Genomic DNA, 20719 nt, shown 5'->3' with positions numbered 1-20719 from the left:
ATCGCTTTGGATGGCTCTTTATCTCGGGCACATCAGGGTGAATAATGTGTGTACGCGGGGCTGTGGGGGGGGTGGTGGTGTCATAGGATAGGAGTGGTGCTGGTGGTGGTGCTGGTGGTGGTGGTGGGGGGAGTTGAGGGATGATTTCACACAGAGATGCTCCATAAATCCCACTCATAATTGTTTCCCTACTTGGTGTGCAGTCTTGCTCCATAAAGGGGCAAAGCCAAGGGTGCTCTAAATGTCAGGGGAGCGGCGCGCTGATGAATTACCTGTTAAAGATATCAGAGAGCGGCGCGCTGCACGTGAAGGATGAGACCAACGCGGCGCTATAGGGCCCCGGCTGCATGTGTGTTTCCCCCACCGCCACCCCAGGGGAAATTTGTCTTTTTATCAACTGTCCGGAGAAGTCACAGCACATCCGAGCAGAATAAATCAAAGAGAATTAGCTGGCTGTGTTCCCTTATCTCTGATGTGCCTGTTTTTCTGCACAGATCACCTGCAGATGTGTGTGCTGATGTGACGGTAGAGGTGGTTCGCTGAAAGGCCCAGACTGGACCGAAACGGGAACAAAAACACACACAGTCACTTCCCAGCTGCTGAATTAGCTCAGACCAGTGTGTGTGTGGGTGTGTGTGATAATCCTGGTTGCATAGCCAGAGATTGGTGAACACCTTGATGTTTGTCGGGGAAGCCGCGACGGTGCTGGTTTTGAACAGAGGTCACAGGACGTCTCTTTACCCTTGGCCCGTCTGGGACAGCTATCATTACAGGCCCAGCGCCTCTCCAGATAAGAGCACCCAGGACTTCACAGGCCCAGCAACCCGCTGTGATAGCTCATGCTTAAAGGATAATACTTTTTACGCATTAATCAGATGGCTCTTTGACCACGGAGTACCGCACAGCCCAGATGAAATTGAAAAGCAAGGTTGGCGTCCTGATAATCTCCGACACAAACATCAGTAAAATGCAGCCACTGGTCGGACTGAAAGGCTTCAGAGGAACTGATTGCAGCAGGTTTAAAAACTCACGATGGAAAGAGTCAGAGATGCTGAGAGTCTGGCTAATTTCTCTCTTCAGCTCAGTGTTTCTGGTTCTTCGCACCATCTGGACTCTTGGCGAATGTAAACACCGTGTTGTGGGAGACGGAACATAAAGCGCTTTTACTTTCTAAATCTGGTGGTATGCAATTAATTTTTGCAGCGCTGGCACCAGTGAGTAACCACATAACAAAACGCTGGCAAAGCATCAGATGATGTAGAAAGTATTGTCTTCCAGCAGATCACGGATTCTATTTTTATGACGGGGAACACGGCGGCTTCAAAACGAGGTGATCAGACGTTCGTTAGAGGCTGAAAAAAAAACACAGCGAATGATCAGTTCTTTGACCTGAAGCATGTCGTAGAGTCTGCCATGTTTGATTTCTGTGTGTGTGTGTCAGTGTGTTTGTGTGTGTGTGTGTGTGTGTGTGTGTGTGTGTGTGTGTGTGTTTTCTTTTTTTTTCTCCCTCTTCTGGCCTCATGGGCGAAAAATTGCCTTTTTCCTTGCTGTGAAAGCAGCCACTCACTCGTGTTAATTTCTGTGTTTCTTTCCATCAATCACCCTCCTCCCTCCCCAAATGGGTTTTCATGTTTATGCCCATTTGTGGGGCTGCTTCTATCCTCCTCTCATTCTTCCTTTGTGTTTATGTCTATGAATTTTGAGAAAAACATGTCGAGGAGCTCCCCTTGGTGATGGCAGCAATTTGGCTTTCATATACTCCTATCCTCCAGACTCTGCTTAGTGCTGCCGTTCGGGGTGTATATATATGTGTGTGTGTTTGTTCTGCAATAATACTTTTGTTTTGAGCTACAATTTGGGAAAGACTTTGCCAAGGTGGAAGGGAGCGTCGGGGTGAGAAGCTAAACTAGAAGTGATGTTTTTAGGTAATGTTGATTATTCAGCTCCCCGTGCGGGAGGTGAGACGGGGAGGAGGTCGTATTTCTTACCTCCAAACTGACAGCTCGTCAAAAGGCTGAGCGGTAATTGAAAAGCATGGGAAGAGTGGATAATGATCGTTTATTTGTGTGAAATTCAAACGAGGGGTTGAGAAAAAGCCGGACTTGTCGGTTCAGAGGCTTATCTAGCTTTGGTTGGCTGAGTAATTAAATCAGAGGAGCGAGTGAAGTTCTCCTCAGCTCAGCGCCTCGTCTTGTTTCCTCTTTAATCAGGTGGCTATTAAACCTCTGATTGCACTCCCCATCTTCTGACTTCAGCTCGCCTATTAAACACAGACTGGAAGCGTTTTTGGTTTGTGTGTCTGGATGCGAGTGCGTCTGGATGCACATTGTGAGGATATGTAAGAATAGAGAGCGTGATTTAGATCACAAGTGGGAGAAGAATAAAGACAGTACGATATAAATTACAAGAGAGACAGAAGACACCCAGACGCTGCTGCTGCTGCTGCTGTTGTTTCACCACCTGCAGCACGTTATTGTTGACTAGATGATGAATGCTTCTTTCCACAACTATAAATCCATTCAGCGCTGACACGCTGGATGTCTGTGACCTTAACTCGCACACATTAAGGCAGCAGCATGCAGAATAAGCGAGCTCCTACAAATCCTCACCCACTCGTGGACATTTACAGAAATAGTTTATATTCCTCTGCTATCAAACGTTCAGCAGCGGCTCTTCTTCCTTGAAGTGACATCCTGTACGACCTCTTCCAAGGTCATCTGATTCCTCCTCTGCGCTCCGTAGAGATCCTCCAGATCGGATTAATGCCGCGTTCAGACGGCGACCACCGGCCAGCTGCCTGCATACATCCATTCATATGTGGCCGGCACAGACAAGGTTGTTCTGCAGAGAGTCGACCTCTGGGTTGGAAAACCTGCTGCTTTAGGAGCGCTGTGTGCGTCCAGCTTTCTGCTTTAATCAGTTAACAAGAAAACGTATTTTTGTTTATCTTGACTATCTGAGAAACAGTCGGATCATAAAGACTATTTTCACCGTTTTTCACTTTGAGGCACATCATCAGAAACTCATTTGCAATTTTTTTTCAGCTTTATGTAACCAGGAGCGTGCTCAGAGTGGCGCTCATAGCGAGAGGACCTTGTTTAGCAAAGACTTTGGTATAAAGCGTCCGCTTGCAGCAGAAAACTTGATTTTAGAGTCTTATTGCATGTGTGTTTTTATCTGTGAAGATCCTCAGTCCTCCAGCTCATGGTTGTTCTCGTAGATCAGGGGTGTCAAACTCTGGCCCGCGGGCCAAATTTGGCCCTCTTTGTAATTATATTTGGCCCGCGAGACAATACCAAATGACTGCTAGAGCTGCGCATTCACCGCTAATACTACAAATCCCATAATGCCCTGTTGTTGTTTTGGCACGTCAATCAGGACAGGACCCAGAAACTCCCTCTCCTCTGTGACTGTAGGCACAGCGACTTCACACTACAACTGTGCCATTGATGTGTTTTTTTATTTATAATTTGATTTTGCATGTCTCCACTATTAACTTATATATAATGTATGGTAATAAGCGTTGCTTGTTCCATATTCAATGTTAAAGCAAAATTTGTTTCGGTCCATATAAAAGGTTCATTTGTTCAATGTTGGCCCGCGACTTTGTTCAGGTTTTAAATTTTGGCCCACTGTGTTTTTGAGATTGACACCCCTGTCATAGATTAATGGTAGCAGCTGGACCTGCTTGAGTTCTTTGAAGACGTTCCACCTTCATCCAAGAGGCTCCATCAGCTCTGATTGACTAGTTGGGAGTTCCACATACTGACATCCTTAAAGAGCCATTAACACCTGAGTTTTGTGTGTTTTTCTGCAGCCCCCGTCATCCTCAACGAGCTGAACTGGACCCAGGCGCTGGAGAGGGTCTTCATTGAGAACCGTCGGGAGGACAGCTCTCTGCGCTGGCAGGTGTTTGGCAGTGCCACAGGAGTGACTCGGTACTACCCAGGTAGGCGGCGGGGAGCCCAGTCGACAGTCTGCCTTATAACTCACGGCTAGATAAAGTCTAAATTGACCCCAGGGATCCTCAGCTGCAGAACATTGGCAATCTCTTATCAGATGGCTGTACTGGTAACTCGATAGACAGAATGAAATTATGATTACTTTGATCTAATCTGATCTGAAATATCCTACAGTGCACCGCGCGGCCTCTAACTTATTTTCTTGCTCTGCAGCCACTCCGTGGAGGGCGCCCAACAAGATTGACTTGTACGACGTCCGCAGAAGGCCGTGGTAAGTGCTGCCTCCGTAGTGACACAGGGTCGTTTTAGTTCTTTGTTCTGCCCGCTGTTAATACCCACCACCCACCGCTTTATGAACAATATAAAGGGAACGGCCATTATTCCTATAATTTTTGAGCATGGCAGTCCTTTTCAGTGGCATTTACTTGGGAAACGGGCACATTATCTGCCTTCAGGAATATAAACGGTGATGGAAGAAGGGACGCCACTGTGGTCCTTTAACACTTTTTGTTTTAAAGATTTTTTCTGTATTTTTGAAATTCACAAACATTTCAATAAAATTACAAAAAATAACCCTGTAACTGTGAATACCTCTAAAATTGACATTTTTAACAAAATAGTTTGATACAAAAATATTTGCAAATTTATCATAATTTCATGAATATATATATATTTTTTTATTGAGTAGAAAACTGTTAAATTCAAGTTCAAAACTGTAACTATACTAACATATAATACTAACGATATTTGTCAAATTAGACAAAAATAGTGACAAATAGCCATAAAAAGAGTAATGGTTGTATAATTTTACATATATTTGTTGGTTATCTACCTACCTGCCTATCTACCCATCCACCCATCCATCCACCCATACCTCCATACCTACCTACCTACCTATCTGTCCGTCCGGCTGTCCATCCATCCATCCATCCATCCATTCGTCCATCCATGCCTCCATACCTACCTCCATACATACCTACCTACCCATCCACCCATCCATCCATCCATCCATCCATCCATCCATCCATCCATTTTTTTGTTGTTGCAAATGTAAATATTCTTTATTAAACTCTAAAAATCCCAGAAATATACGTATATCTCATGTAAAATTAGGGCTAGAAAGTATATTTTTACTTGAAATCTTAACATTTCTGTTATTTTTTTGGTTATTTTGCTGTATTTTTTTGGTGCCTCAGCTTCCAGAACTTCACTGTTTTTTACAGTTTCTCTTTTACAATTTGGATGTCTTTCTATTTTCATTTAAATTACATTCAGAAAACTAAGCTCCGGCAAACTTTCGGCGAGAAGTGAGATCAAAGCGTGGAGTTTAAGAAACGTAGTCGGTGATTTAAGATCTCCACACTTGTATAAAACTCGACTTATAAACAGGTTTTGCTCTTTCAGATTCTAATTTCTGTGTCATAATAGAGGCAGCAGCCTGTGGCCATTCACTGCATATTCCTTTTACTGTTACACTGAAAATAATTTGAGGTCATTTTTCTCAGTGAAAAGGTATAACCTGCTGCATGTCTGCACATTAGAGGGCTTTGTGGATAAAGCCAGTGTACAAAAGAAAGGCTTTTACTCATAAATCCTGCCAGTATTAGGATTTCTCTGCAGTGGTTTCTCTTCTACAGACCGTCTGTGCTGCTTCCGGCCCGGAGCTACAGAACAAAAAAAAAGAAAGAATATTGTTTAATGAAATGAGATCAAAACGTTTCCTGAAATCTCAATAAGAATAAAACACAATGCGCCGTCTTACCAAACAGGCTGGAGGCTGATGCTGAGCTCAGAGTGCCCACCTTTGGCTCTGCAGCAGCTGATACCTGTAACACAGCGGCTGGATGGACAGAACGAGGCTGTGGCGACCCGCCCACCCCGGCTTCCTGTCCACCCTTTGACTTGCAGCCTACCTGCCGCTGTCACATCGGCTTTGCGGCTGCCCGGCCTGTTGCCTGGTTACAGGTCGAAGCGAGCTGGACGTAATCATGACAGCAATGTTGATTGGACCTGACCCCGTTTTCCGCCTCTGTCTTCGTCCGGCTCCACCTGAGTGGCTGTTTGAGGTCAGGCTGCTTGATGGAGTCGGCGAGCTCGGACCAAACAAACACTTCAGTTGTGTTCAAGTTCTGCGTGAAGCTCAAGATCTCAGATATGTTGAAGCTTAACGGAGTAATTATGAGAACTGATGCATGTGAAAGCTTTAAGGTCTAGTCAAGGTTTAATTATTGATCTACGGAGCNAGTCAAGGTTTAATTATTGATCTACGGAGCACTGCCGTCCTCACCCCAAAGAAAACAGAGTGAAAACTAGAGATGCACGATATGCACGATGTCAGGCCGATACTGATATCCGATTTTAAGATTTCTGATATCGCCGATAACTGATATTATCGATATTCAATCTTTGTTCACACCGAAAAATGAGTGTAAATAAGCACTGTGAGAAAACTATTCAAAATAATAATAATAATAACAATAATAATTTTATTTGTGTAGCGCTTTTCAAAAACTCAGAGACGCTTTACAGGATAAAAGAACAATAAAAACAACTAATACAGAAGTAAGCAGATAAAAACAAGACAAGACATCAAGATGAAGGTTTAAGTGAGACAAGCAGAGCGAAACAGGCGAGTTTTTAGTTTGGATTTGAACATTACCGGGTCTGGATGTGTTGTGGGAGAGAGTTCCAGAGGGTGGCGACAGAGAAGACCTGATCCCCCCGCCAGGGTCGGTGCTTGGTCCTGGGAACGATCAGGAGGTTGGCAGGTAGGAGGGTACATGGAGGGGTGTAGAAGTGGAGTATATCTTTGAGGTAAGAGAGGGAATGGTTATGGAGTGCTTTAGGAAGTATGGGATGGGAAGGTTTTGAAGGATGGGTGATGTGTGTGAGGAGGCAGGCGGCAGAGTTTTGGATGTGCTGTAGTCTATGGAGGATGTTGGTGGTGGAACCAAAGAGGATGCTGTTACAGTCGTCAATGCATGATGTAATGAAGGCGTGACTGAGGGAGAAGGGCGGAGGCGGGCGATGTGTTTTACATCATGGAGGGCTGTTTTTGTGACAGAATTAATGTGTTGGCTGAAGGTGAGTTTGGTGTCAAATGACGCCGAGGTTTCGTGACGTGCAGGAGTTACCCAATGAAAGATGGAAGTGTTTAACTGTAGAGGCGAGGGAATCGGGACCAACGATGGCCAAATTAGACCTCACAGTCTTCTTTATTACAAAAGTAAAACATATTTAAGTCCAGGACCATTTAAGTAAAAACATCTGTGAATTAGCAGCAGCATTAAACGTAGAGACGAAGGCATTGATGTTAGACAATCATCGGCTAAATTTGTTCACTGGACCGATACCGATGATGTGGTCAACGATATATCAGCATCCCTACTAAAAAGAATAAAGCTCTAGCTCAAATCTACATAATCCTATCTTCCATAGCACCAAACAGTAAAATAATAAGAAACACAAGAACAGAATACGTTCAAAAGTTTCCTACAGTCTTCGTTGTGAGACTTAAAAACCATTTCCTGTGAATTCCAGTGTACAGGGTCTGACGTGCCACTAAGTGAATGCAGATTCTGTGTATTTAGGTTCATTTAATGACAAAATTAAAAGCCATCGCTTCAGTTTCTACACGACCACGAGACTAGCAAGGTGTTCTCTGACAATTTAATTAAGCTAAGGCCAGATTAGAATCTCCCCGGTGCTGCGCTGTCGCATTAGGCAGCAGCACAAACATGTAAAACGCCGGAAAACACGAGGCGGAGTGCAGTAGGACGAGCTAAAACAGCGCTCCTGTCTCCGACGTGTCAGCGCGGTACATCCGAGTTTAATTCTCTTACACATGTTGGGACTGGGGGAGCGTTCCCGGAGACGAGAGGAACAAGCGATGAGGAAGATGAGGGAGGCTGCTGAGCGGCGTGACAAGGTTAGACAGAGGCAGAGGTGTGTTTTTTGCACAGAGGAACACCTTGTCACCCCCCTGGTCCTCCATGTTTGTCACTGTCATTTCTGTTGAGCTTTTCCTCGCGCTGGAGCCGCAGACATCCCTGCAGCCTGTTGCTTAGCAACTTGTGCCCAGCCGCGCTGAGTGGCGGGGCCGTGGCAGGGAGTGTCATGATATGTCAGGTCAGACTCGTGTGATTATAGTCTAACATGCTGTCTCCTCGGCTGACATTCACTGGAGAGGTCGGCCAATCACGCACTCTACAAAAACAGTCTGCTGGGGTTAGGTAAGCCCGTCATGTGTGCTTATGTGACAGCGGCAGATAGCAGCATCCGTCACGGGGACAGTAGCACAAATAACAACACGAACACTTCCACAGGATACAGTTTATGCATCCAGGTGGCGTTAGAGGGAAATCTGAGTCCTCACGTCTTGTGTTTGGTTATATAATGTGGAAATGTGCTGCACATTATTTCTAAAAGCAACTATTTTAAGATCCGATGCCTGAGATGTACGTGTCTGTGTGTGCAGAGACGCTGTCGGGTTTAGTGTTGAAGCACTTTAAGGTCCGGTTTAGTTCGTCCATGTTGCTGTTCCACCATGTGACCACATGTCAGATGTATTCATCACCTTCCATTAAAGAAAAGGCAAAACTCACACTCAAATAACTAGAAACTGAAAAAAGTAATAATAAATAAAAATTTGCTAAATTATAATTTAGTGAAATAAGATGTTGCTTTTGAATTGTGGTGGGAAGGAATAATTTTAAAAAACAAAAAATGGACTAACGAGAGCACTTTGCTGATGAGCAGTGGTCCAGAATACCTGTCAACAGGTGCACAAGTCTGACTGAGAGTTACAGAAACACCTGATGGCAGTGATTGGCTCAGAGGGTTGTTCAACTAGATAGTAGTCTACGGGTCCCATCATGGTTGTATTTTTAGTTATTTATTTATTCATTTTTAATATTTCTGTTGAACCACAATTCAAAAGCAACGTCATGATTTTCATTAAATTTTTATTTATTATCACTTTTGTCAGTTTCAGCTTATTCCAGTGACTGAAGCTGTTTTTTTTCCGTCGTTAATGGGAGGCTATGAATACATCTGAGGACGACTGTAGCTGGTTAACTTATCAGCTCAGATGATGCTGAATTGAATAAGGTTCTGCTTTTTTTTTCTTGTTTATATAATTTTTCATTTATGATAGATTTTTTTTCATCTTTCAGGCATCACATAGTCCTGATTGAAGTCTACCTTTTGGACCCTTTATTAGCTGTTAGCACCCGTATTGTTGTTTGGTTTGTATTTGTATTAATCAATGAAAACTAGTAGCTTGTGTTTTGGAGCCACAAATAACAAAAAAGATCACATGGATCAAATTATTTGCATCAACATCACCATTGGTGCCAAAAACTGACTTCATGATGTAAGAAAATGAATGAAATTCAAATGTGAATACGATTTTTGACTTGTTTTTTTTAGGAGAAGCGTCTTTACGTGTTCAGTAAATCATGTAAAACAGACAAACACTATCTACCACATCCTGCCGCATACCCAACACATCTTCTCCTCTCACAAACTCACATCAGATGGGATGAGCTGATTTTCCACGTAGATACTACGGCTTCACAAATGCCAGTATAGCGAGTGGAATACACAGATCTAATCGCAGGAACGTACTCCGGTAACATTTGCGCTGCTCTAAAAAGAGTCTGTTGAACGCAGACTGCCAGAGTTTGTAGAATAATAGACCTGTAGTTTTACTGGAGCCGATCGATGGCGGCGGGGCTGACCTGGCCGGAGCCGTCCAGGTGGTCCTCTGAGCAAAAAAAAGTACAAATCAGAGGGCTGGCTGCCTGTACAGATGGGCTTTCTCCCCTTCTGCTCTCCTCTCCTACCAACAGCCTCAGGAAAATTAATGGTCCAGTCAACACACTTAATTGTCTCCAATTGCTCTGACATTAATTATTAACATTTGTCCATTATAATGTCTGTTCGCGTTATCAAGGGAAGCGAAGCGGAGGGTGAAGTGAGGCAAAGGAGAGGGAAAAAGTAAGAGGGTGAAATAACCAGAGACAGGCATGGAGTCCTGTTAGCCAAGCGTTGCAAAGATCCCATTACCTCCCAGGTCCACAACAGCATGTAGGCTATATCACATATTGATTTCTTCAAAAAGTCAATCTAACCTCTTTATAAATATTATGACTGCTGGTCAATCCTCGAAGCCGAGGCTCCCCCCAAAACACCATTCCCGATATGTGGAGCCCTGAGCTTCGCCTCCTTCTTTCATTCTCTGCACCTCGCTTCAGTCGGAGTCAGAAGAAGAAAGGCCAGTTTTACTGCTGGCAGCGAAGGCGCCGTGAGGCTTCAGCCGTTTTACCAGGAGAGTCCCAATAAATACAAAAAAATAAAAAAAAGCAGACATTTCAGTTTGAGCCCAGATGTGAAGGTGCAGCAGAACACTTTCTGTTCCATCTCTGAAAGCAACAGACTGACAGCCACGACTAACTGATAGGGCTGTCGACTAATATGCATGACTTATTCAATATTTTTATCCAGAAGGAAAATTTGAGCAAAAAAAAAAATCTGGTGTGTTCTTAGGCATGACCGAAAATATGGAAATCTTGGTACCAGCACTTCCAATAATCAACAGAAAGTGGAATAAATAAACGGCAGACAACATCTCTTTCTCCTGCAGGCTCTCTGGGCACCGTCCTCCTATATTTTTATCTTAATTCAATCTTTATTCGCCTGCCACATCCACAGGAGCACTAAGAGAGCAGCAGTCCATAAAATAATAAGCCCATCAGCACAATACAAATCCACGCACACAAACCAACACTCTCCCTGTACCGTCCTCCCATTATTCGCTGTGCTCTTCTTTCGGCTACTGTACATGATGCACGCACATCAAAGCTCTCACTGGGGGGAAAGAAAGTCGCACATTGTCGTGTCGGTGATTGCACACAATGTGCTGTATATACATCCCACTCATTATGTACATGAAAGCAGCCAGTAGGCTCGGTTCACACCAGAATGTAGAGAAACATGCGCACGCTGTGGACAGCTGCCAAAACACACAACTCTCACAACACCGTGAGCTGCACCACAATAACAAGTATTTATTTATATGTCTTCGTATTTAGCCGGGGAACGCCACACCGAGATATCTGCTCCTCCTTTTGGGGGGTCCGAGCCACTCGGTGCATCTATTGCATGTTTCTGAAATGTATGTAGGAGATAATTCCTCCAATTTAAATGTAATGCACAACACTTTGTCGAACGGGTCAGGGTGCATAAACACAATCTCCTGAGAGAGTTAGCCCCCCGGCACGCTTAATGTATTGATTTTACAGCGCTGTGCCATGAGAGGAGAAAAAAAAACTATTTCATGAATTCCAATGAGACTCCTTTACCAGACTGCTACGAAAAGAGCGAAGCACAATCACCACAACGCAGAATATGTCATTGTGTTCATTGCTTGTATAATGCATTTCTTTTAGATTCGTGCTGGGGGGTGGGCGCTGAGGGTGGGGCGGCCGCCAACGCTTTAATCTCACTCAGTGTAAAGAGCACACGTCTGCACACGCAGCAGCTTTATCTTGATTCTACATGTTGTTGCATTCGTTTATACCACGACGGACAAGTTACAGCGTTCTGGTGCTTTTCATGGTCGTGAAAAAGCTCCTCTTCAGTTTATTTGCTTAATAAAAAATGAAAAAAATAAAAATGTCGGCCACTTAAACCGCAGCAATTACATGTTATTTGCAATTAGCTAATACCTCGTGTCTGTTAAAGGGCTTCGCCTGATGATCATTTCCCAAATTAATCAGAGTTTGGATGATTTTTTTATTCTATAATCAAAAAAAAAGCTCATCACGGGTTCGTGGACACGAATATTGATTATTTTGTCCGACTATCAGTCTAAAACAAAAAGCTGATTTATCTTAAGACAACATGAGATGGAGCAGTGATTCCTCACATTTCAGAAACTAGAATTTAAAACTCATCAGAGCAAAGTCGGTTTGATTAGAGGACACGCCTCGACTGAACGTGTGGTCACGTTATTTTCAGTCTCTTCATCATTTTAGTCCAGGCCTGTTTCATGAGTTTGTTTTTTAAAATAATTCTGTTGAACCACGATTCAAAAGCAACGTCTGATTTTCTTTGGTTAATTTTCATAGAATTTTTATTTATTATTACTTTTTGTCAGATTCCGGTTATTTCTGTGACGGTTGTGGGTTTTTCTTCCATTAACCGAGGAAACAATTTTGTCCAATTCAAGTTTATACAGTCAGAAATGTAAAAAAAAACAACAAACAAATCAGTCGAAATGTAAAAATAGCTTTAAATCTAAATGTACTTTTACGTTTGATATGTTTGAAGCAGCTCCTTGTCGACTTGCGTGGCCAGTAGCCGCCGGTACGATGTGGTATCTCATGTTTTAGAAGGTGTGACACTTAAAAACCTGGACGTGATGGACGTTAAACTGGCTGCTTGTACGTCTCAGACTCGAGCTGATCTTCTGTAATGAGCTGTTCACAGGAGCTGACGCGTCCTCACACAAACCTGACGTCTGAACTAAAGCAGCGCCTCTACCTTTGAGGGGTCGGCGGCGAGATATCGACTTTGAGTGAATCCGCCGGCTGATGGTTTTGCGGCGGCGGGGGGACGGGCCGGCGCCGGGGCTCTGTTCGGCACCAGCCAGGCCCATCTGCTTGTCACCTGGCCTTGGCATGCAGGAGACTGGGTAATGACAGGGAAAGAATGGCATCAGTGGGCAGAAGCTGAGAGGTAATTACTGACTGGAATCCATGCAGAAACAACACATCTGGATCCATGAGTCAAAATGTGGAGAATTATACGCTGATACCGGCCTCAATTCGTGATCTTTATCTGTCAGAGCGGCGGCGCGGCGTATCAGCCCGGAGACTGAAAATCCTTGACTCCATCCCGGCTCTCTCTGATCCTGATGTTCTCTGCTCAGAGGCACAGAGAAAATTCAATTGTACTCGAGGCAATGGAAAGGGAGAGAAAGAGCTGATACACCAAGACAATCTGAGTGGAAGATCAGCCACGGCAGCGCGATGGCGCCGGCGCTGAGTGACGCTATCCGGGCTCATGTGTTGCTCTTCCTCACTCCATCACTGCTCGCACATTCTTCTTAAACCCCATTACTGCTGATCAATGCTGCCTCTTTCACAGCTGGAGAGAAATGATCTGCTTGAAAGTCATATTTTCTCAGCATATTTTAGGGCCAAAGCTCGCACAGTGCTCCATTGTGCGGTCTTACATTGGTGCAGCTGAAGATGACCCATAATGACTGAGTAATAGAAGTCTGCATTGCCTTATAATTAACATTTAGCCCCCTCAAAATAACTTCAAGTCCCATTAAAGGGCCATTCTGCTCTGTGAGAAATAGACTGACCACAGAAGTTAATGAAATCCTGCAGTTGGTCTGTGGGCATCAGCCGTCACCAAATGACCCTCCTTCAATCTCCAGACGGGGTGTCTCCATCCAGCAGCCTGAGGGAGCGGAGACGTGAGCCACATTCTGACCGACTCTCAGTGCTGCATCGATGATCGCTTTCACAAACGGCGTCCTCTCGAAAGAAAGCAGCCCCCACCGTGTGGAGTCTGGGCTCGCTCCTCCTCTCCCTCTCAATGCCTCAAATTAAGATTTCAGTAATTAAATTGATAAAAGTCATGCATGCCAATATGCCTCATGGTTCCAGACCTGATTTCATACGCCACACAGCTGTGGAGAGCTGTGGAAGTTCTACCTTTGATGTGGCATTCTTTATTATTGAAAATAATTGGATTCTCCCTCCTCCTCCTCCTCCTCCTCCTCCTCTTCCTCCTCGCCCTCTCTTACACTCAGACGTTCTGCCCGTGTTCACTCTGGGCATGCTCAGTTAATCGACCTCTTGCGAGGCAGAGCTGGTGCCGAGTCCCCGTTCCGTCTGGGGGTCTCGGGCGGGTTTTGCAGCCGAGCGGGGCCCGGGTTGCGTCTGGAAAAGCGATTTGAGCGGCCCAGGCGGCGCGCTGAGAGATGTCACTTCAGCACAGGTCAGGGGTCGCGCTGCAGGTTGGGCCGGCGGCTGCCAGGGAGTGGGCGGCTGGCGGTGAAACCCACCGGGCCTCCGCGGCTCTACCTCCGTATCAGCTTGGCCGAGCATAAGAAAAGAGGCTCTCTGGCCCACAGGCAGCTGGCTTCTCTCCACACTCAGCGGAATGGCTGATAATCAGCAGAAAGAGACCCCTGATGATTACTCTGCCTCCGCCTAGGACGGCTGCTAACTGCCTGCCTGCCTGCTCGCTCCTCAGAATGTCAAGCTCACATCTGAAGCCCCCGTCCTCATAGAAAAGCCTGTAACGTCCATCAATCTCTGCTCTGTTTGTATCGGTGCTAAATGCGAATTTAATTGCTACTGGAAGAGACTGAGGGAGGTTTTGATTTCCTCCTGTATGTCATCCTCTATCGACGCCGGACAGCCGTGATGCGTGCACCTCTTCCAGGATGCTAGTGGTCCAGCTAGTCCAGCTCATCCTGCCTCGTGGGCCTCGAAACAACCACAACAGCCCCGTTTCAGGAGTCGCTGAAGTAAAACAGTCTGAGGCAGCTTCCCCCCCCGATATAAAGCCACCGCCGGAGTAAATAATGTGTTTGACGCCCAACCGATGAGTCATGGACGGAGCAGAACATCAGCTTTCTTATTTTACTGACAGCACTTAGCTCAGCGCGGCGCAGGTCAGCAGCTCTCAGACTGCTGCTTGACGAGTTTAAATCAGTTTCAAGTGAGTAAAAATAAAGGATGTTGGACTGCAACAAAAAAAAACGTCTTTTATGAGTCATTTCTTGTTATTAATTGAAAAAAAACACAATCTTAGCTCCTACAGTTGAATATTTCTATTTATAGAGATGATTATTACCTTTAACCACCTTTGTCTCTATTTATAAAAATGAGTGTGTTTCAAAAATGAAGTTATGGAAACACTCCAAATAAAGTTTCTGTGGTTTGAAAGGATTTGGTGCAACTTCTTTTTTACATTACAATTTTTTAAGGGATACAGCGATAACGTTTCTGTGTTTAGGATTTTCATTTTTCTGGTGATTAATTGCACTTTTTAGCAAGTTAATTAGTTAATATGAACTTATTGCATACATATTATTTAAAAAATAGGGATGTAAGGGTTGTATTGATGGATAGCAATTTCAAAAAATGGATCTGCAGCATGTAAAAATGTAAAAAATATGCTTAAGTCCAGGACCAAATAACCTTGAGGATGCTGGAGACAGAATGTGTTATCGGTTTTAATGGCAATAAGAACGACTACGTGACACTTAATTAAGCCTTTAAACTCTACGATTCCCAAAACTTCAACAGCTTAAATGTGCTGTTGATATCAGTAAAGCTAAAACAGAAAGAATTAGATAAATATGTCTGACAACACTGATGACTAACGACTGACTCCAGCCTCTGTTGACACGGCGTGGAAGATGCTTTTATTTCTCATCAGCAGCCTCGTGCGGTTCGGAGGTTGTGCGGCTCAGTGCAGGCCATTGTACCAAATGTGTTATTATACACTTAGACCATGAACTAGTAATTACTTTGGCTTATGCGGTAATTATTTAGAGGAGGCATTGTTACGCGGCAAAGAGGACTATCTGTGTTGAAGTCAGATGACAGTAGCCGCAGCCAACACTGAAGTATATAACAACTTATTAACTCTTCTAAGCGCATAAGCCTTTTCAGTATTCTGTAGCTTAAGTGGGCTCAGCCTTGGTTGCTCCATATCATCGCGGCTCAGCTCACGCAGACTCCGGCTTCTTTCTTTAGTGCAATTTTCAGAGATTATGGGAGAAAATTAAAGCCCGTCCTTTGTGTCTTTTGTGGCAGGTATATCCAAGGTGCATCGTCTCCAAAGGACATGGTCATCATTGTGGATGTGTGAGTATCTCCCTGCTCCCTCTGGCTGGAGTGTGCTTCACGTCTCCTTCAAAGGGCGCTAGTGCCACCTGTTGGTCTGAAGAAAGGCTAAAGAGCCAGGAAGATGATTGCTGCTCATCATCTGAGCACCACGAGCCATTCCACTGCTGCCCACAACATGCAGGAAACACTGGATTTGGCTCTAATTTCTGAGAATAGAATTGTTGAACCTGTAAAACACGTAGGAGCCTCTGAGGATTTCAGCCTGTCTTCATCCTATCACTGCAGGAGTGGAAGTGTCAGCGGACTCACCCTGAAGCTCATGAAGACCTCGGTGGTGGAGATGCTGGACACGCTGTCGGACGACGACTACGTCAACGTGGCCAGGGTGAGTCACGAGTTTGCAGATCATGATTCTCTATTAATGATACAAATCACTGCGGAAAGTATTACCGCAAATATTAGCTGTGTTCATTAAGCAGGTGGTAATCGAGCAGGGAGCCGGCGTGTTGATTCTGCTCCCAGTTGTTTGGTTGTAGTGGAAACAGTGGCCTTCCCTCATTAACCGTGTGTTTGCTCTGCTGTCCGTGTGGGATTGCGTCCGTCTGTCTCTTTCACTCTCTGCTGATTACCCGGTTTTCTATTAGGACTAATGTGTAGGAGAATATTAACATTATTCTATAATGCAGGGCTGATAACACACACACACACACACACACACACACACACACATAAACGTGTCCACTCGCTCGGCGTGGCGGCTCTGTTTGTAGACTCCCTCCAGTAATCCCTCATAATCCGTTGCTCTTAGCCACTGTGTGCGTCTAAATCCCAGCTCTAAGAGCCAGAAATGAGCATCGTAATCTGGGTGAGAACGCATCTGATTTCCACCCCTGGAAATGAAATGAGGGCTTAAAAAAAATGAATTATTTGCCAGAACTGAAAATATTTGTCAAACACCGTCTTCTGCGTCCGGATGCTTCTGCATGACAAACTACGGCCTCACTTCTAATTAGCTGTAATGATATATTCGATGGTGGCGTTTTTAATTGATCACAGATAGTAGATGTAAGCCTGTTTCAGAGCTGCTGAGTTTCTGAACATTTGGGTGAATCTGTGCCTCTGAATACTTTTTCTTTTCTTGATTTCTTTGTCTGCTGGTTTGAATACGAGACACCAGCCCGTGAGAAATGTCAGCGTTTCTCACGCACGACGTTTTGCATCAATCTGTCCTGAAAATGTCAGAAGATTGTGAAGCTGACCTTCAACAGGAAACAACATCTGAAACTTGCTATTACAGACATCGCTGCTAATGTTGTCACGATGCACAGACACAATAGAGTTCAATCCAAAATTATTTATTGACAATTTTTGATTTATTCAGAATTTTTATTTGACGAATACACAAAGAAGTGACAAAAGACGGTTAGACGTTGTGCTAGAGGTGAATTTTAACCGTCTAAAATGCACTTCCTGCATCAGAAATCAACCGTAAGGCCTTTATTTGCCACCAAACAGTTCCTATAGTTGTTAACTTCTGCTTCTCTGTGAGCTTGGAAGGTTTTCTTGCCTCGTCTTCAGTTCCCGCCGAAGATTCTTGACGGGATTCAGATCTGACCGAGAAACTGTTTTCCTCCAGAAGAAGTCTTCTCTTCATACGATGCAGTTTATTTTAACGAGACTCCCCCAGAGCGTCACATTCCCTCCACCACGCTGACGACTTGATGGTTTTCTTGGAGCTGGATGATTCTTTCTTTTACCAAATGAAAACCACATCCCTGTATCCAAAAATACTCTAGCTCTGTTTTCTCCAACCACAAGCTTCATCCAGGTGAGCTTTTGGGAGAAGCGACGTCCTCTTTGGTCTCTGCCTTGACATGCTGGTAGCAGAACTGCTTCATTAGGACGGCTTTGTTGGTGATCCCTGGATTCTTGGTCTACCCTTCTTGCCAGTGCAGGTTTCACTTCTGGCCTCCTTCCACGCCCTTCGGTGTTCTCCACGGCGTAGAGCTCCTTGTACTTGTTGGTGATGCTGAGCACCGTGGCCACTGGCACTTGAAAACACTTGACTGTGGCTTTATAGCCTCTCTGTGTGAGGAGCCAAAGTGCACAACTCTCTGTCAGTGATGGACAATAATTGCGAGCTCGCTAAGCTCTCGGTTTTAGCCCGGACTTATAATTGACTGGTAACTGACTGGAGAACCACTGCATCAGCTGCACTCCATTTGTAGGGTATTAAAGATGCTCTAGAGCGCCGTGGACACGACCAGGACCGTTTGGGAACTTACATGTTCTCAAAAATTTGCAGCGATTTTAAGAGGTAGCAATAATTTTGTAGTAAAAATGTTAAAAACCGTTTAGCTCCATCACTGACGTCTCTAACACAACGCCCGGCCGCCTTTGTCACTGCTTGTGTTATTTCCTGCTGCCAGAAAAACAAGCTATTGTTTCAATAAAACTCTGCTATAAATCACACTTTGGCAGGGCGACGGATCATTTTAGGCTTAGCCGTATACATGACACACACACACAAACCTGCCCGCGCGCACACACGGTTTTAGGCTAATTTGGTGGATGCAATGAGACAGATGATATTACCTTGGCTGGCTTTCCGTTCGCTGCGTTGCGCTGGTGTTTCAGGTGCACCTGTTCTTTGTGTGGAAAGTTGTAATTACCAGCGTTTACTGCCAGCCAGAGAGTCGCAGGGCAGCTTACATCTGCACACACCCACGTCTGCATGCTGCCGCCGCCACGCACACACATGGCACACAGGAACACACAATCTTCCAACAGTTGGACTCATGCTTTTAACTTGTGCAGATTGTGTTGTGTTTCTAGCAGGAAGGTCAGCGTGCATCCTGCTCACACTCTGCTCTGCCTTCATCTGTGCCCCTCCAGTTCAACGAAAAGGCCGACGCTGTTGTTCCCTGCTTCAGGACTTTGGTTCAAGCCAACGTTCGCAACAAGAAGATCTTCAAAGAGGCCGTCATGCATATGCAAGCCAAAGGAACCACGGATTACAAGTCTGGCTTCACGTTCGCCTTTGAACAGCTTTTAAACGTAAGAGCCAACAAGCCTTTCAGGGAGAGCCCATCCAAGAGCGCACGGTTTGTCTGACGAATCATGTGCTTCAGTGGAGTCGTGAACAACATGCTGGAGCTACACCACGTCGGCCCAGCGTGTTATTACGCATCCTGCCAGGGTTACTGTCTGGTCCAATTAATAAAAGTGAATCTACAACAATAACACAACGCTGACAGCAAGTGGCTCAAGTTTGCATAAGACGTTTCCAGAGCGCTGTCACTGTTGAAGGTGGCTCTGATTATAGCTGCTGCTGCTGTGACGCTAGCTCCTGCAGCAGCCAGCACAGCAGCGATGGCTGTCAGCACCGGGCGTCCACGTGCTCCCGACACAGGTGCTGCCTCAGCGCCGTATGCTGCTGTGTATTTTAGGAGGCTGCCACCCTAATGGGCTCTGATGGGATGATTGATGAGCACAGCCCAGAGGAGATCAGCCACAGACACTTTATATTCCTCTGGTGGGCTCGGAGGCATAGAGCCAAGTCTCACCCCCACACCCCCGCTCCACCCTCCCTTTTGCCAGCAGAATGAGAAATAAAAAGGGCCCTTTAATCGCTGTCTGCAGCCGACTCACGGCCGTGATTGGTGGCAGAAGCACAATAAAAATATGTAATTGTGGCGGTATTATTTATCATTATTAGAATCTTGTCAGATTGACATGCTGCTGGCCTGCATATCAATGGCAGCTGCCACGCTGGGAGGGGGGGTTTGGCACCGAAAAAACAGATTTAATGCCAGAATAATGTTGTGTACTTGAGATGCATTTCCAAAATGATGCTAATATTACGACGCCTCTCCTACAAACGAAGACACCTGAATGATGAAGAACGGCAGCTGGAGGCTTGTAGATGGATCTGCTGCAGGATTAGATTGATATCTGGAAAAAGAATAATGCACGCACACGTTTCACGAAGCAGTGAGGAGTTACGGCGACTTATGCATGCAAAGTTTATGAAATGTTTATGTGCTGCCTGTGAAAGTTAAACGGAGGCGGCGGGGATGTCATCACGTTGTGTAAACAGACTTCACATCATCACGTAACCTGTGTCCCCGCTTTGTTCTCATCTCTTTCTTTGGTCTTCTCCTCCTCCTCCTCCTCGTCGTGGCCCACAGGAGACCAGTGCCCCCAGGGCCAACTGCAACAAGATGATAATGATGTTTACAGATGGCGGGGAGGATCGCGCTCAGGAGATCTTTGAGAAGTACAACTGGCCCAACAAAACAGTGAGTGTGTCTCCGAGGCTGTTATCTAGTCGACGCTTCGTGCATGTCCAGGAACTGTCTCCGGCGCTCCTTCCTCTCTCCCAGTTTCCCCTGTTTTCTGCTGACACCGTCTCATTATAGCTCCGGCAGTTGTGTTGCTTCGACTGTCATACATGCCAAGCGCTCCAATCTGTGCACACAGCGTCCTCTCCAAGCCGGCTGGGCTTTTTTATCTCTGCAGTCTTTCTTCAACTCCCTCTCTCTCGCTCTGCTTTTCTTTCTTTCTCTCTCTTCCTGCGTCTCTTTTGTTGTTTGGCTGCTGGTGTTAACAGCTCTGACCTGCTGACTAATTGGCCACTTTATCATCAGAGCCTATAATATTACAGCCAGCAGATACTCCACCAGTTTGTGTCTTTGTTCGTGTCTTGTTGTCACTTCCACCCCTCCATTACCCCGTTTCACAACCCCGGCAATATTAATTCTGATATCCATTACTGTCCGGTTCCCTCGCGACGGCCGCTGTCGTAAAGGAATAATCTGCTGTTTAACGGCTCCATCGTTGTTGGAGATGGTCGCGCGAGTTGACTTGGAGGCT

The 20719-nt window shown here is 45.3% G+C and overlaps 1 protein-coding gene across 2 annotated transcripts in view; it reads left to right on the top strand.

Annotated features, from left to right (window-relative positions):
- cacna2d2a (calcium channel, voltage-dependent, alpha 2/delta subunit 2a) overlaps window positions 1-20719 on the top strand; it is a 160531-nt gene that overhangs the window by 113804 nt on the left and 26008 nt on the right. For both annotated transcript variants that reach the window (XM_008289271.1, XM_008289262.1), the window contains exons 7-12: window positions 3818-3949; window positions 4176-4233; window positions 15812-15862; window positions 16130-16229; window positions 18740-18901; window positions 20035-20145. In XM_008289271.1, coding sequence (XP_008287493.1) covers window positions 3818-3949; window positions 4176-4233; window positions 15812-15862; window positions 16130-16229; window positions 18740-18901; window positions 20035-20145 — 614 coding nt within the window. The remainder of the gene's footprint in view (window positions 1-3817; window positions 3950-4175; window positions 4234-15811; window positions 15863-16129; window positions 16230-18739; window positions 18902-20034; window positions 20146-20719) is intronic.

The sequence above is a fragment of the Stegastes partitus genome, unplaced genomic scaffold (genome assembly GCF_000690725.1).
Source record: "Stegastes partitus isolate 25-593 unplaced genomic scaffold, Stegastes_partitus-1.0.2 Scaffold14, whole genome shotgun sequence".
NCBI lineage: Eukaryota > Metazoa > Chordata > Actinopteri > Pomacentridae > Stegastes > Stegastes partitus.
The sequence above is the reverse complement of the archived record's forward strand: the minus strand, read 5'-3'. Positions and strand labels throughout refer to the sequence as shown.